We start from the raw sequence: 14,007 nt of genomic DNA, 5'->3' as shown, positions 1-14,007 counted from the left end.
GGAGTGTGGGAGGAAACCTACGCAAGCGAGGTGATAGTGTACCACACAGTTGGGGACGTGGTGGGAATAGAACACAAGACCTCAGTGCTGTGAGGCAGTAATACTAACCACTACACCAACTGTGCTGGTCATGGCTATGTGACATAAAGATACATAACTTACTTTATAGAAAATAATTTAGTAGGGGATTAATTATTTTTCTGCATTTTAGGGTTGGTAATATAGAACGTTTCATTTGTTAATGGAGTAATCTTATTGGCTATGTAAATATGTTGAAGTACAGTATACCTAATTAAAAGTGGTGTGTTACTTGCAGGACCCAGATGTCATAAACACGTCCCTGCCCATAGAATACGTCCCACTGATGGAGGAGGAAGAAAAGGTTCCTACGCGCCCAGAAGATCCGGACGTAATTCCGCCGCTCCTAGTTACGCCTGAAAAGGCACGGAAGGGGGAGAGACAGAGGGTTCAGTCTCCCCCTCCGGTGCCACCTGTCAGAAAAGTCCCCAATAAAGTCCACGCTGAACCACAAGGTCACGTGGAGGGCAGACCACCTGCAGACAAAGGACACGACAACACAGTCTTTGTACAAGCCAACCCACCTACGGAGCTACACAGCGCTAGGGGGTCCAGGAATAAACCTACTAACCTCTGGAACCCTACGTATGGTTCATGGTTTACAGGAAAAACAGTAGACAAAAATATTGCTTCTCCGGATAACCCAGTTTCCGAGAGAGAGAACACAGTGAATGAGGGAAGCTGCCCGGCCGTCCCCAGGATTCCTGCCGGTAGGCTCCCGGGCTCCTCTGTCCTACTAGAACCTTCAACACTGACTTCAAACATTCAGGAAGTGCCTCTGTTTAGGCTGCGCAACTTTCCTTGCGGCACAGTTAATTACGGATACCAGCAGCAAGGTCTTCCTGTAGAAACGCCAGTCCCACCATGTCCCACCAAACACAAAGACTTTATCCCAAGAAGCAAGAGCAATCCAAGCCAGGAGAATGCCTAACTGCTCAACCCACCTCCTTGCCACTGGAGGACTTGCATTATTGCCACACTTACAGAAGACGTGTCAATAGATATTTTTTAATATGTGCCAAACCCTTCATTCTCATTCCGAAAATACAGTCGTCCAGGACCGGCCAACAAAGACCAGTCGTCAATGACTGGCCAACAAAGGCCACCACCGCAGGTCTTGTGAGCTCACACTGCAGATGTCAATTGATTGATACGATGTATCCAAGTAATAGGCTAAGGATCATTTTCTTTTTTCAAACTGTTATTTGGAGAGACCAGTTGCAAACATTCTGTATTTCTTGTATCACGTCCAATGTAATGGTCTGAGACAGCTCGACCACGGCACACGCGTTACCAGCTCATCTTCCATCTCTCCGTACCATGAAGACTCCACCAGGAGAAATCTTACTGTATGTTCGGCTAGACCCGTATGCCGTGTCGCTATCATCTAACAGTGTTTCAGTGGTTACTTGTGGCTTTATAGAGAGGTACACAAGAATCAGGCTACGTCCCACCTTGGCCAACTCATTTACATCAGGATATGGTTGCTGAGGTTGGGGAAGGAACGAAGGCGATAAATTGAGTTATTGGGGATTGCTTTCAAACACAGACAACTAATGAGGGAAATTACATGCTGGGATGGGGGTGGTTTCTACAGATCAGTACAGGGGTTCATAGAAATCACGCAGATCCTGCTAATATTACCGGCTACAAGATTAAAGCAAACTTCTTATTGGCTGCTAAGTTTTTGCCCTGGTTATGTCATATATGTCCTACTGTGTGGGATTAGAGACCACATAAAGCTGTGTAATAGGTGCAATAACACAAGTTCTTATCCTAAATATGTCCTTTGTGTTTCTCAACTGAAAGGATGCAGGGGGGAGATGTATTACCTTCTAAAGAGGACAAGTAATTATTTATCAAGTACTGTACCTTCTATAAAATGCTAGCTAGAAACTGGTTGCTTTGGGAAACTTCTCTATCTGTCCTCTTTATAAGGTTTGATGCAGCTCCACCGCGGTCTCTTATTGACTTGTATTCAATCCAATCAGAACACTGTCCTGGAGATATGGGAGGAGCTTCAGCTGTCGGTAATGGAGGAGTGGGGGGGTGTAATACTGTTTCCTGGCAAAGCTGGCACGGTAGAGGCATAGACTCACCTTTTTGTCGGCCAGTTGTGGTCCTCCGGGGTTTGCATGACCCAGGTGACATATGCACACCGAACTAGAAGCCTAGTTTCTGCAAACTTCCCATTTACATTATAGACGGCTAGGGCTCCCATGTGCAGCAGACCCTCCACCCATATTTGTACGCAGTCCACCTGCAGAGTTCCCCCTCACCCATTCCTGTACCGGCGGACAGTGGGCCTAATGAATAGATGTAAGCAAAGCCAAAATGCACACAACTGGGCAAAAGCATGTTGCACTGCAGGTGGGGCTGATATAATGTGCAGAGAGATTTCGCTTTGGGTGGGTTATATTTTTTTTTTCTGTGCAGGATAAATACCGGCTGCTTTTGCATGTAGCCCACAAATGTTGGACAGCTTAATTTTTACATTACAATTTAGATTTCAGTTTGAACCTACCCCACCCAAATCTAACTCTGTAACGGGCTGGGATTGATTTGCTGGCATCCCGATGATCAGAATCCCAACTTTCTTTCCCCCTCTGGCCCCCTAACCCTCCCTTTCTGTAGCAGCCTAAACCTAACCCTCCCTGGGGGATGCCTAAACTTAACCCCACCCCTCCCTGTAGCCTAAACCTAACCTCCACGAACGCAGCCTAACCCTCCCCCCGTAGCCTGAACCTAAAATTTTAAATAGTAACATTTCTTATGCATTAACTGTCATATAGGGGTTGATCCTAATAGCCCAAGTTCCCTACATGTAGGTGAGGCAAATGATATTTCCAGACTCGTTGATTTTTGTTCACAGCTACATAGGCCACCAGTCCAAGGCAAGATTGGCCGTAAAGGGACCATGAACTGTGCTGAACGCTTTTGAAGGCCATGTACCCGTACACAGCGCAAATCGCCAACTAAACCGGATTCCAGTTTTTGTAGTGCATGTCCCGTACCTGCCATTCACACTTCGAGGTTTGCATTAAACTTTGTGTTCTTAAATATTCTTATTTTCAAACACCTTTGAATAACTTTTTTTAAATTAAGAATTTCACTTTTTTTTTCTTTTTGAAAAACAAATTAGAAGCGTGAAAACTCCAGCGTTGTACTGTAAGTCCGTCAGTAAAATCAGACGTGAGGCAGCGCACATGGTTAAACTTTATCAAATTAAATTTGTGCCAATTTGTCATAACTGATTCGCAGCAGGTTCCGGCAGTTCTATTGCACTTAATGAGGAGAAATGGGGGCGATGCACCTTTTTGTATTTGGAGAGCAGGATGATCATCCTGGGACCCCTGAAGAAGATAATGCTGATGAGAGACTTTCCTCTCTTATCTGAGAGCAGTTTGCAGAATAATCATTCTTCTCAAAGAGCTTTCTCACTTTTCATCTCCCAAATGGGCAGCGGGGAGAGAGGCCGAGAGTTTGCTGAATCATATTTTGCCTCCAGTGACACCTTTAAGCCTTTTATTAAAATTCCTTACCTCGGGCTATGCTTTATACTTCTTCAACACTGGGAAAGTTAGGAGACCCTGAGGATGTATAAGTGATGTGTCTGAAGCATACAGTAGATCATGCTGATCCAGTGCTAGTATTGTTAAGAAATAAGATACTTTAGTCCGTAAACACTGCAGAGGTGGGGTCCACACTGACTCCCCAAGAGGTGACACCCATGCAGTCTATAGCTGGGGTCCCACACTGACTCCCCAATAGGTGACACCCATACAGTCTAGAGGTGGGGTCCACACTGACTCCCAAACAGGTGACACCCATGCAGGCTAGAGGTGGTAAAACACACTGACTCCTGAACAGGTGATACCCATTAAGTTTAGACATGGGGTCCACACTGACTCCTCAACAGGTGACAGCCCACAGTCTAGAGGTGGGGACCCACACTGACTCCTCAGCAGGTGACAACCCACAGTCTAGAGGTGGGGAGCCACACTGACTCCTCAGCAGGTGACAACCCCACAGTCTAGAGGTATGGGTCAACACTGACTCCTCAACAGGTGACACCCTTTCAGTTTAGACATGGGGTCCACACTGACTTCTCAACAGGTGACAAGCCCACAGTCTAGAGGTGGGGGTCCACACTAACTTCTCAACAGGTTACAATGATACAATCTCAAGGTGGGCTCCATGCTGACTCCTCAACAGGTAACCAGTCTAGAGGTGGGGTTCCACACCGACTTCTGAACAGGTGACACCCATACAGTCTATAGGTGGGGTCCACACTGACTTCTCAACAGGTGACACCTATACAATCTAGACGTGGGGTCCACACCGACTTCTCAACTGGTGACAATCCTAGAGGTGGGGGTCCACGCTGACTCCCCAATAGGTGACACCCATTCAGTCTAGAGGTGGGGTCCACACTGACTTCTCAACAGGTGACAACTAAACAGTCTTGAGCAGTGGTTCTCAACTCTAGTCCTTAAGTACCCATAACAGGTAATGTTTTCAGGATTTAGATCTTTGAAAAAAGATTGAATATTTACTAACCTAGCAATATCGATCCACTCACATGTACATGGTTATAGAAATACAGAAAACATGACCTGTTGGGAGTACTTTAGGACTGGAGTTGAGAACCACTGGTCTAGAGAAAGAGTTAATTAACGTAAAAGGGAGTTATAAACACAAATGACTTAAGTCTACCAGGGCTATAATAGTGATCATTTGGAGGGCAAATCATTTTGTACCGGCTGAGGCCCTTATTTACTAGTAATTTCAACGGCCCGCCGACTGCAAAAATTCTTCTTGATCAATATTGATATTAAAGGAAAAACTTTTTTCTTTATTTAATCCAAACCCACATTGAAACGTAAACGTGTTTGCTACTCGTAATATAGGAAAACAAAGGCACCAACTGTCCCTGATCTCCAGATACAGTAACGGGGCATAAAGATTTGTCACAGGATATTTCCCGGTTTTCCCACTTTTACCAACTGTACAGTACAATTATATATATATCACCATCTCTTCTAATTCTCTGAGCTAAAATACTTATCCATTGTGGAGTATTTAAATAAAAAATAATGGGAAATCCAAATTCAATGAACAGGACATGCTGAGAATTGTAGCACACTGCAGTCGCTGGTAGCAATTTTCAAATATTGGCAACTATGATATATACATTTATTTATTACCAGTTATTTATATAGCGCACACATATTCCGCAGCGCTTTACAGAGAGTATTTGGCCATTCACATCAGTCCCTGCCCCTGTGGAGCTTACAATCTATATTCCCTACCACATGTACACAGACACGGTCACACTAGGGTTAATTATGTTGGGATCCAATTAACCTACCAGTATATTTTTTGATTGAAACCGGAGTACCCAGAGGAAACCCACGCAAGCACGAGGAGAATATACAAACTCCACACAGTTAGGGACATGGTAGGAATCGAACCCATAACCAATTTATTTGAATATACATTCAAATAAATTGAACCATTTTCCTTTCCTTACAGAGTTGACATTTTGAATCTATCTTTTGAAAAATAGAAAGATCTACTTTATTATCTGTCCCAGATCCCAGCGGTGCTCTATGTGGTAGCATGGTGTTATATGTGGACAAATACAACTGTGACCCAAAGCTACCCTTGTCACTGGTTTGCCAGTGGCTACCGCACATATCCCACCATATTATTACATAAGCCCCAACGTATGAATTAGTTACTGCAGACTCCTGCTTAGTTCATTTCAGGAATTGAGGCTAGAGAAAGCAGACGTCACTTGTCTGGCGCTCATATGGGAGAGAAACCCGCCTGCATGGCAAGAGTACGATTTCCATATTGCCGCAGTGGGCAGGGCTATCAAAATGGTCATTAAACATAACCGTAGCACACAAAGATACATTTTTTCCCATGTTCTTTTATATGAAATAGGGAAAATGGAGATTACAGTTGCTCTTAAGTGTCCCAATTTACATTACAGGAAAAAGCATCAAAACATTTTCGCCACGCCTGAAAAGATGATGAAAATAAAAAGAATAATGAAGAAAAAATTCTTCAATAGTACAAAATGCTCAAAATCTAGTAAAAGTCTTCTATTTCAAGCTGGAGGTACAATGTGCCTCTTGCCTCTAGGTTATCGTGTAATAGAGGTCCCCCTAGTGGTTGAATGTGTGTTCCGCAATATCCAGATCAATATTCTGTCCCTGGGAGGTTTCCCCATGATGTAAAGGATCGTCAGTATCCACCAATGAGTGCCTTTCTGATTGTAACTCCAATGCCTGATATTCCAGAAGTACCACTGCTGAAACCCTGCAGTTGGAACATCAGGGTACAACCCTGAATCAGACCCGAAACCCACATGAGAAACATAGCCACGTTTCTCGCCCTGACACATGCATTAGATGGTGGAACAGACCAAATGATGGAAACGTGGCCAGGACTTCCCTATGTACAAAGCCCTAAAAAATATTCTTGTCCAAACAGTAGGTAAAGAAGATATCACTAAGTTTTAGGCCTCTCTCCTGCAAATTACACAGTTTAAAGTCTGTGATGTGTGGACAGTGAAAGAAATATGGCAGCATGGAGTGAGCAACGTCCAATTCATCATTTTCCAAATAGTTCATACACCCCCCCCCCCCCCCCCCGGGACTTTGGGATATATTGCTCTGACTGTTGTTGAGCCATGGCATGCCACAGATAAATGACTTCCCATCCAATGCAGGCACCAGTCTACACTGAGTCACCCCGCTAACTTGATGTCGTATGTTACATTGTCCCTGCTTTCCCCACAAGTGTATGAGGCCTTAGGGGGAATGGGATGAGGTCAGTGATGAACCCAAGAATTGTGAAGAATGCCATGTATCTGGTGTATATCTTAAGATATTTAAAGAATACAGTTTAAGTAACTTCCATATCATATACCTAGGGTATCACTATACACAGAGAATACCAAAAAGTAGTTTTGTTGTAGACCTTGTATAAACTTGCTCAGAATTATCATTATTATAATTACTTTCTCTCAAGCGGGATCTGGCGATCAGACGAGATTCATCCACAAAGCAGCCAACAGACGGAGCGCAGTACAGTCCGCTGTAGTCTCTCATCTCCATTCTGTACAGTAGCTTTGGAACGCCTGCTTAATATGAAGCAGTTTATGCAACATTATTTATATGGGGCTCAGCACATCAGGGATAATACTATCTAATAAACATGTATTGATATAAAGTATATGTATAATAATATTTCTCTAACGTCCTAAGTGGATGCTGGGGACTCCGTAAGGACCATGGGGAATAGCGGCTCCGCAGGAGACTGGGCACATCTAAAGAAAGCTTTAGGACTATCTGGTGTGCACTGGCTCCTCCCCCTATGACCCTCCTCCAAGCCTCAGTTAGATCTCTGTGCCCGAACGAGAAGGGTGCACACTAGGGGCTCTCCTGAGCTTCTTAGTGAAAGTTTTAGTTTAGGTTTTTTATTTTCAGTGAGACCTGCTGGCAACAGGCTCACTGCATCGAGGGACTAAGGGGAGAAGAAGCGAACTCACCTGCGTGCAGAGTGGATTGGGCTTCTTAGGCTACTGGACATTAGCTCCAGAGGGACGATCACAGGCCCAGCCATGGATGGGTCCCAGAGCCACGCCGCCGGCCCCCTTACAGAGCCAGAAGGTCCGGAAAATCGGCGGCAGAAGACATCCTGTCTTCACCAAGGTAGCGCACAGCACTGCAGCTGTGCGCCATTGCTCCTCAGCACACTTCACACTTCGGTCACTGAGGGTGCAGGGCGCTAGGGGGGGGCGCCCTGAGCAGCAATAAAAACACCTTGGCTGGCGAAAATACATCACATATAGCCCCCAGGGCTATATGGATGAATTTTAACCCCTGCCAGAATCCATAAAAAAGCAGGAGAAAAGTCCGCGAAAAAGGGGCGGAGCCTATCTCCTCAGCACACTGGCGCCATTTTCCCTCACAGCTCAGTTGGAGGAAAGCTCCCCTGGCTCTCCCCTGCAGTCACTACACTACAGAAAGGGTTAAAAAAGAGAGGGGGGCACTAATTAGGCGCTGTATTAACAATACAGCAGCTATAAGGGGAAAAACACTTATATAAGGTTATCCCTGTATATATATAGCGCTTTGGTGTGTGCTGGCAAACTCTCCCTCTGTCTCCCCAAAGGGCTAGTGGGGTCCTGTCCTCTATCAGAGCATTCCCTGTGTGTGTGCTGTATGTCGGTACGTTTGTGTCGACATGTATGAGGAGAAAAATGATGTGGAGACGGAGCAGATTGCCTGTAATAGTGATGTCACCCTCTAGGGGGTCGACACCTGAGTGGAGAACTGTTGGAAGGAATTACGTAACAGTGTCAGCTCTGTATAAAAGACAGTGGTTGACATGAGACAGCCGGCTACTCAGCTTGTGCCTGTCCAGACGTCTCATAGGCCGTCAGGGGCTCTAAAGCGCCCGTTACCTCAGATGGCAGATATAGACGCCGACACGGATACTGACTCCAGTGTCGACGGTGAAGAGACAAATGTGACTTCCAGTAGGGCCACACGTTACATGATTGAGGCAATGAAAAATGTTTTACACATTTCTGATAATACGAGTACCACCAAAAAGGGGTATTATGTTCGGTGAGGAAAAACTACCTGTAGTTTTCCTGAATCTGAGAAATTAAATGAGGTGTGTGATGATGCGTGGTTTTCCCCCGATAACAACTGATAATTTCTAAAATGTTATTGGCATTATATCCTTTCCCGCCAGAGGTTAGGGTGCGTTGGGAAACACCACCTAGGGTGGATAAAGCGCTCACACGCTTGTAAGGGCTCTACCCTCTCCTGAGATGGCCGCCCTTAAGGATCCTGCTGATAGAAAGCAGGAGGGTATCCTAAAATGTATTTACACACATACTGGTGTTATACTGCGACCAGCAATCGCCTCAGCCTGGATGTGCAGTGCTGGGTTGGCGTGGTCGGATTCCCTGACTGAAAATATTGATACCCTAGATAGGGACAGTATATTTTTGCCTATAGAGCATTTAAAAGATGCATTTCTATATATGCGTGATGCACAGCGGAATATTTGCCGACTGCCATCAAGTCTAAGTGCGTTGTCCATTTCTACCAGTAGAGGGTTATGGACACGTCAGTGGTCAGGTGATGCGTATTCCAAATGGCATTTGGAAGTATTGCCTTAATAAGGGGAGGAGTTATTTGGGGTCGGTCTTTCAGACCTGGTGGCCACGGCAACAGCTGGGAAATCCACGTTTGTACCCCAGGTCGCCTCTCAACATGAGAAGACGCCGTATTATCAGGCGCAGTCTTTTCGTGGACAAGCGGGCAAAATGTTCCTCATTTCTGCCCTGTGACAGAGGGAGAGGAAAAAGGCTGCAGAAATCAGCCAGTTCCCAGGAACAGAAACCCTCTCCCGCCTCTGCCAAGCCCTCAGTATGACGCTGGGGCTTTACAAGCAGAATCAGGCACGGTGGGGGGCCCGTCTCAATGAATTTCAGCGCGCAGTGGGCTCACTCGCAAGTAGACCCCTGGATCCTTCAGGTGATATCTCAGGGGTACAAATTAGAATTCGAGACGTCTCCCCCTCGCCGTTTTCCTAAAGTCGGCTTTACCGATGTCTCCTTCTGACAGGGAGACAGTTTTGGAAGCCATTCACAAGCTGTATTCCCAGCAGGTGATAATCAAGGTACCCCTCCTGCAACAGGGAACGGGGTATTATTCCACACTGTTGTGGTACCGAAGCCGGACGGCTCGGTGAGACCGATTCTAAATCTAAAATCTTTGAACACTTACATACAGAGGTTCAAATTCAAGATTGAGTCACTCAGAGCAGTGATTGCGAACCTGGAAGAAGGGGACTACATGATGTCTCGGGACATCAAGGATGCTTACCTTCATGTCAAAATTTACCCTTCTCACCAAGGGTACCTCAGGTTTATGGTACAGAACTGTCACTATCAGTTCAGACGCTGCCGTATGGATGGTCCACGGCACCCCGGGTCTTTACCAAGGTAATGGCCGAAATGATGATATTCCTTCGAAGGAAGGGAATTTTAGTTATCCCTTACTTGGACGATTCCCTGATAAGGGTAAGATCCAGGGAACAGTTGGAGGTCGGTGTAGCACTATCTCAGGTAGTGTTGCGGCAGCACGATTGGATTCTCAATATTCCAAAATCGCAGCTGGTTCCGACGACTTGTCTTCGGTTCCTAGGGATGATCCTGGACACAGTCCAGAAAAAGGTGTTTCTCCCGGAGGGGAAAGACAGGGAGTTATCCGAGCTAGTCAGGAACCTCCTAAAACCGAGCCAAGTCTCAGTGCATCAATGCACAAGGGTTCTGGGTAAAATGGTGGCTTCCTACGAAGCAATCCCATTCGGCAGATTCCACGCAAGAACTTTCCAGTGGGACCTGCTGGACAAATGGTCCGGGTCGCATCTTCAGATGCATCAGCGGCTAACCCTGTCACCAAGGACAAGGGTGTCCCTCCTGTGGTGGTTGCAGAGTGCTCATCTTCTAGAGGGCCGCAGATTCGGCATTCAGGACTGGGTCCTGGTGACCACGGATGCCAGCCTGCGAGGCTGGGGAGCAGTCACACAGGGAAGGAATATCCAGGGCTTATGGTCAAGCCTGGAGACATCACTTCACATAAATATCCTGAAGCTAAGGGCCATTTACAATGCTCTAAGCTTAGCAAGACCTCTGCTTCAAGGTCAGCCGGTGTTGATCCAGTCGGACAACATCACGGCAGTCACCCACGTAAACAGACAGGGTGGCACAAGAAGCAGGAGGGCAATGGCAGAAGCTGCAAGGATTCTTCGCTGGGCGGAAAATCATGTGATAGCACTGTCAGCAGTATTCATTCCGGGAGTGGACAACTGGGAAGCAGACTTCCTCAGCACGACCTCCACCCGGGAGAGTGGGGACTTCACCCAGAAGTCTTCCACATGATTATAAACCGTTGGGAAAAACTCGACAGGTATTGCGCCAGGTCAAGGGACCCTCAGGCAATAGCTGTAGACGCTCTGGTAACACCGTGGGTGTACCAGTCAGTGTATGTGTTCCCTCCTCTGCCTCTCATACCCAAGGTACTGAGATTGATAAGATGGAGAGGAGTAAGCACTATATTCGTGGCTCCGGATTGGCCAAGAAGGACTTGGTAACCGGAACTTCAAGAGATGCTCACGGAGGATCCGTGGCCTCTACCTCTAAGAAGGGACCTGCTCCAACAAGGACCCTGTCTGTTCCAAGACTTACCGCGGCTGCGTTTGACGGCATGGCGGTTGAACGCCGGATCCTGAAGGAAAAAAGGCATTCCGGATGAAGTCATCCCTATCCTGATCAAAGCCAGGAAGGATGTAACCGCAAAACATTATCACCGCATTTGGCGAAAATATGTTGCGTGGTGCGAGGCCAGTAAGGCCCGACGGAGGAAATTCAACTGGGTCGATTCCTACATTTCCTGCAAACAGGAGTGTCTATGGGCCTGAAATTGGGGTCCATTAAGGTTCAAATTTCGGCCCTGTCAATTTTCTTCCAAAAAGAACTAGCTTCAGTCCCTGAAGTTCAGACGTTTGTAAAAGGGGTACTGCATATACAGCCTCCTTTTGTGCCTCCAGTGGCACTTTGGGATCTCAATGTAGTTTTTTGGGTTCCAAAAGTCACATTGGTTTGAACCACTTAAATCTGTGGAGTTAAAATATCTCACATGGAAAGTGGTCATGCTGTTGGCCCTGGCCTGGGCCAGGCGCGTGTCAGAATTGGCGGCTTTATCCTGTAAAAGCCCTTATCTGATTTTCCATTCGGACAGGGCGGAATTGAGGACTCGTCCTCAGTTTCTCCCTAAGGTGGTTTCAGCGTTTCACCTGAACCAACCTATTGTAGTGCCTGCGGCTACTAGGGACTTGGAGGACTCCAAGTTGCTAGACGTTGTCAGGGCCCTGAAAATATGTTTCCAGGACGGCTGGAGTCAGAAAATCTGACTCGCTGTTTATCCTGTATGCACCCAACAAGCTGGGTGCTCCTGCTTCTAAGCAGACTATTGCTCGTTGGATTTGTAGTACAATTCAGCTTGCACATTCTGTGGCAGGCCTGCCACAGCCAAAAATCTGTAAATGCCCACTCCACAAGGAAGGTGGGCTCATCTTGGGCGGCTGCCCGAGGGGTCTCGGCTTTACAACTTTGCCGAGCAGCTACTTGGTCAGGAGCAAATACGTTTGTAAAATTCTACAAAATTGATACCCTGGCTGAGGAGGACCTGGAGTTCTCTCAATTGGTGCTGCAGAGTCATCCGCACTCTCCCGCCCGTTTGGGAGCTTTGGTATAATCCCCATGGTCCTTACGGAGTCCCCAGCATCCACTTAGGACGTTAGAGAAAATAAGAATTTACTTACCGATAATTCTATTTCTCGTAGTCCGTAGTGGATGCTGGGCGCCCATCCCAAGTGCGGATTGTCTGCAATACTGGTACATAGTTATTGTTACCAAAAAATCGGGTTATTGCTGTAGTGAGCCATCTTTTCTAGAGGCTCCTCTGTTATCATGCTGTTAACTGGGTTCAGATCACAAGTTGTACAGTGTGATTGGTGTGGCTGGTATGAGTCTTACCCGGGATTCAAAATCCTTCCTTATTGTGTACGCTCGTCCGGGCACAGTATTCTAACTGAGGCTTGGAGGAGGGTCATAGGGGGAGGAGCCAGTGCACACCAGATAGTCCTAAAGCTTTCTTTAGATGTGCCCAGTCTCCTGCGGAGCCGCTATTCCCCATGGTCCTTACGGAGTCCCCAGCATCCACTACGGACTACGAGAAATAGAATTATCGGTAAGTAAATTCTTATTATAAATATAAGTATTTTGTATTCATTACTGTATTTGTATTGTATTTGCGTGTTATATGTTGAATCAGCATGACGATCAATAAAGGTTCTACATCCGAATCGGCGTTTTGCATAATGGTGTGCGCATCGTATTCTTTATTGAAATAAACATTGTAGAAAACATTTTGTGCAGGGAGAGCTTCTCTTCTTCCTACCACTGTGAAGGGAGGAGGAAGAAGAGGAGGAGGTCAGGTGGATACTAAAAAAACTTCATAGGTGGTTATAGGAGTGGGAGGCTTGGGGGAGCAGACTTGCTCCCTACCCCTCCCCTAGGATATCAACCCACCAGCTATTCATTTGCAAAAAGTTTGAAGAATCTAAGCCAGAGGTTCCCAAACGCGGTCCTCAAGGCACCCCAACAGTCCAGGTTTTAGGTATATCCATAACTCAGCACAGATGGTTAAATCAAATTGACTAAGGTGCTAATTAAGTCACCTGTGGCCAAGCATGGATACATTTAAAACCAGCGCCGTTGGGGTGCCTTGAGGACCGCGTTTGGGAACCTTTGATCTAAGCAATGACCTTTTATCCTGCACAAGCAGGGATATAGCATTCTTAGCACGGACGTTAGTAAAAAGAACTTTGCCTTTATCATCAGGGCTTTAAATAATACTTACAGCCCGAACGCATATCCCCAGACTAGAGAGGGAATTAAGGAGAATTCTGCGAGAACAGTTAATACTCCGAATATAAACTTGCACAGATTAGTTTGTGTTTTAGCTGCAAATACAATAAGATTATGTGCCGGCCGACGTCTGCAGCTGCGGCGGGGTTACCGTGTTTGTACACCGCTTTCATATTGCTTAAGCCGATTCCCAGACAAAAACCAGGATCCCAACTGAAAACGGATTAATAATCCCTGCCTTACAGCATCAGACACACGGCAGCGATGGGGCTATTTATTCATGAAAGAATATTGACTCATTGCACCGTAACAGAAATTATTTAAATTCAGCGAAGGTTCCGGAACCTTATTCCTGAGTGCAATTATTTCAGTGCTGCTGCAGGGTTGAGATGTGGTGACCG

General features: G+C 46.3%; 1 protein-coding gene across 1 annotated transcript in view; it reads left to right on the top strand.

The window, feature by feature from the left end:
• ALK (ALK receptor tyrosine kinase) overlaps positions 1 to 1,766 on the top strand; it is a 1,590,950-nt gene extending 1,589,184 nt beyond the window's left edge. The window contains exon 27 of the mRNA XM_063919418.1: positions 317 to 1,766. Coding sequence (XP_063775488.1) covers positions 317 to 1,009 — 693 coding nt within the window. The 3' untranslated portion in view covers positions 1,010 to 1,766. The remainder of the gene's footprint in view (positions 1 to 316) is intronic.
• Positions 1,767 to 14,007: the final 12,241 nt, after the last annotated feature.

Source organism: Pseudophryne corroboree, chromosome 4, assembly GCF_028390025.1.
Source record: "Pseudophryne corroboree isolate aPseCor3 chromosome 4, aPseCor3.hap2, whole genome shotgun sequence".
NCBI classification, from domain to species: domain Eukaryota; kingdom Metazoa; phylum Chordata; class Amphibia; order Anura; family Myobatrachidae; genus Pseudophryne; species Pseudophryne corroboree.
Note: the sequence above shows the minus strand (reverse complement) of the source record. Positions and strands in the feature narration are given on the sequence as shown.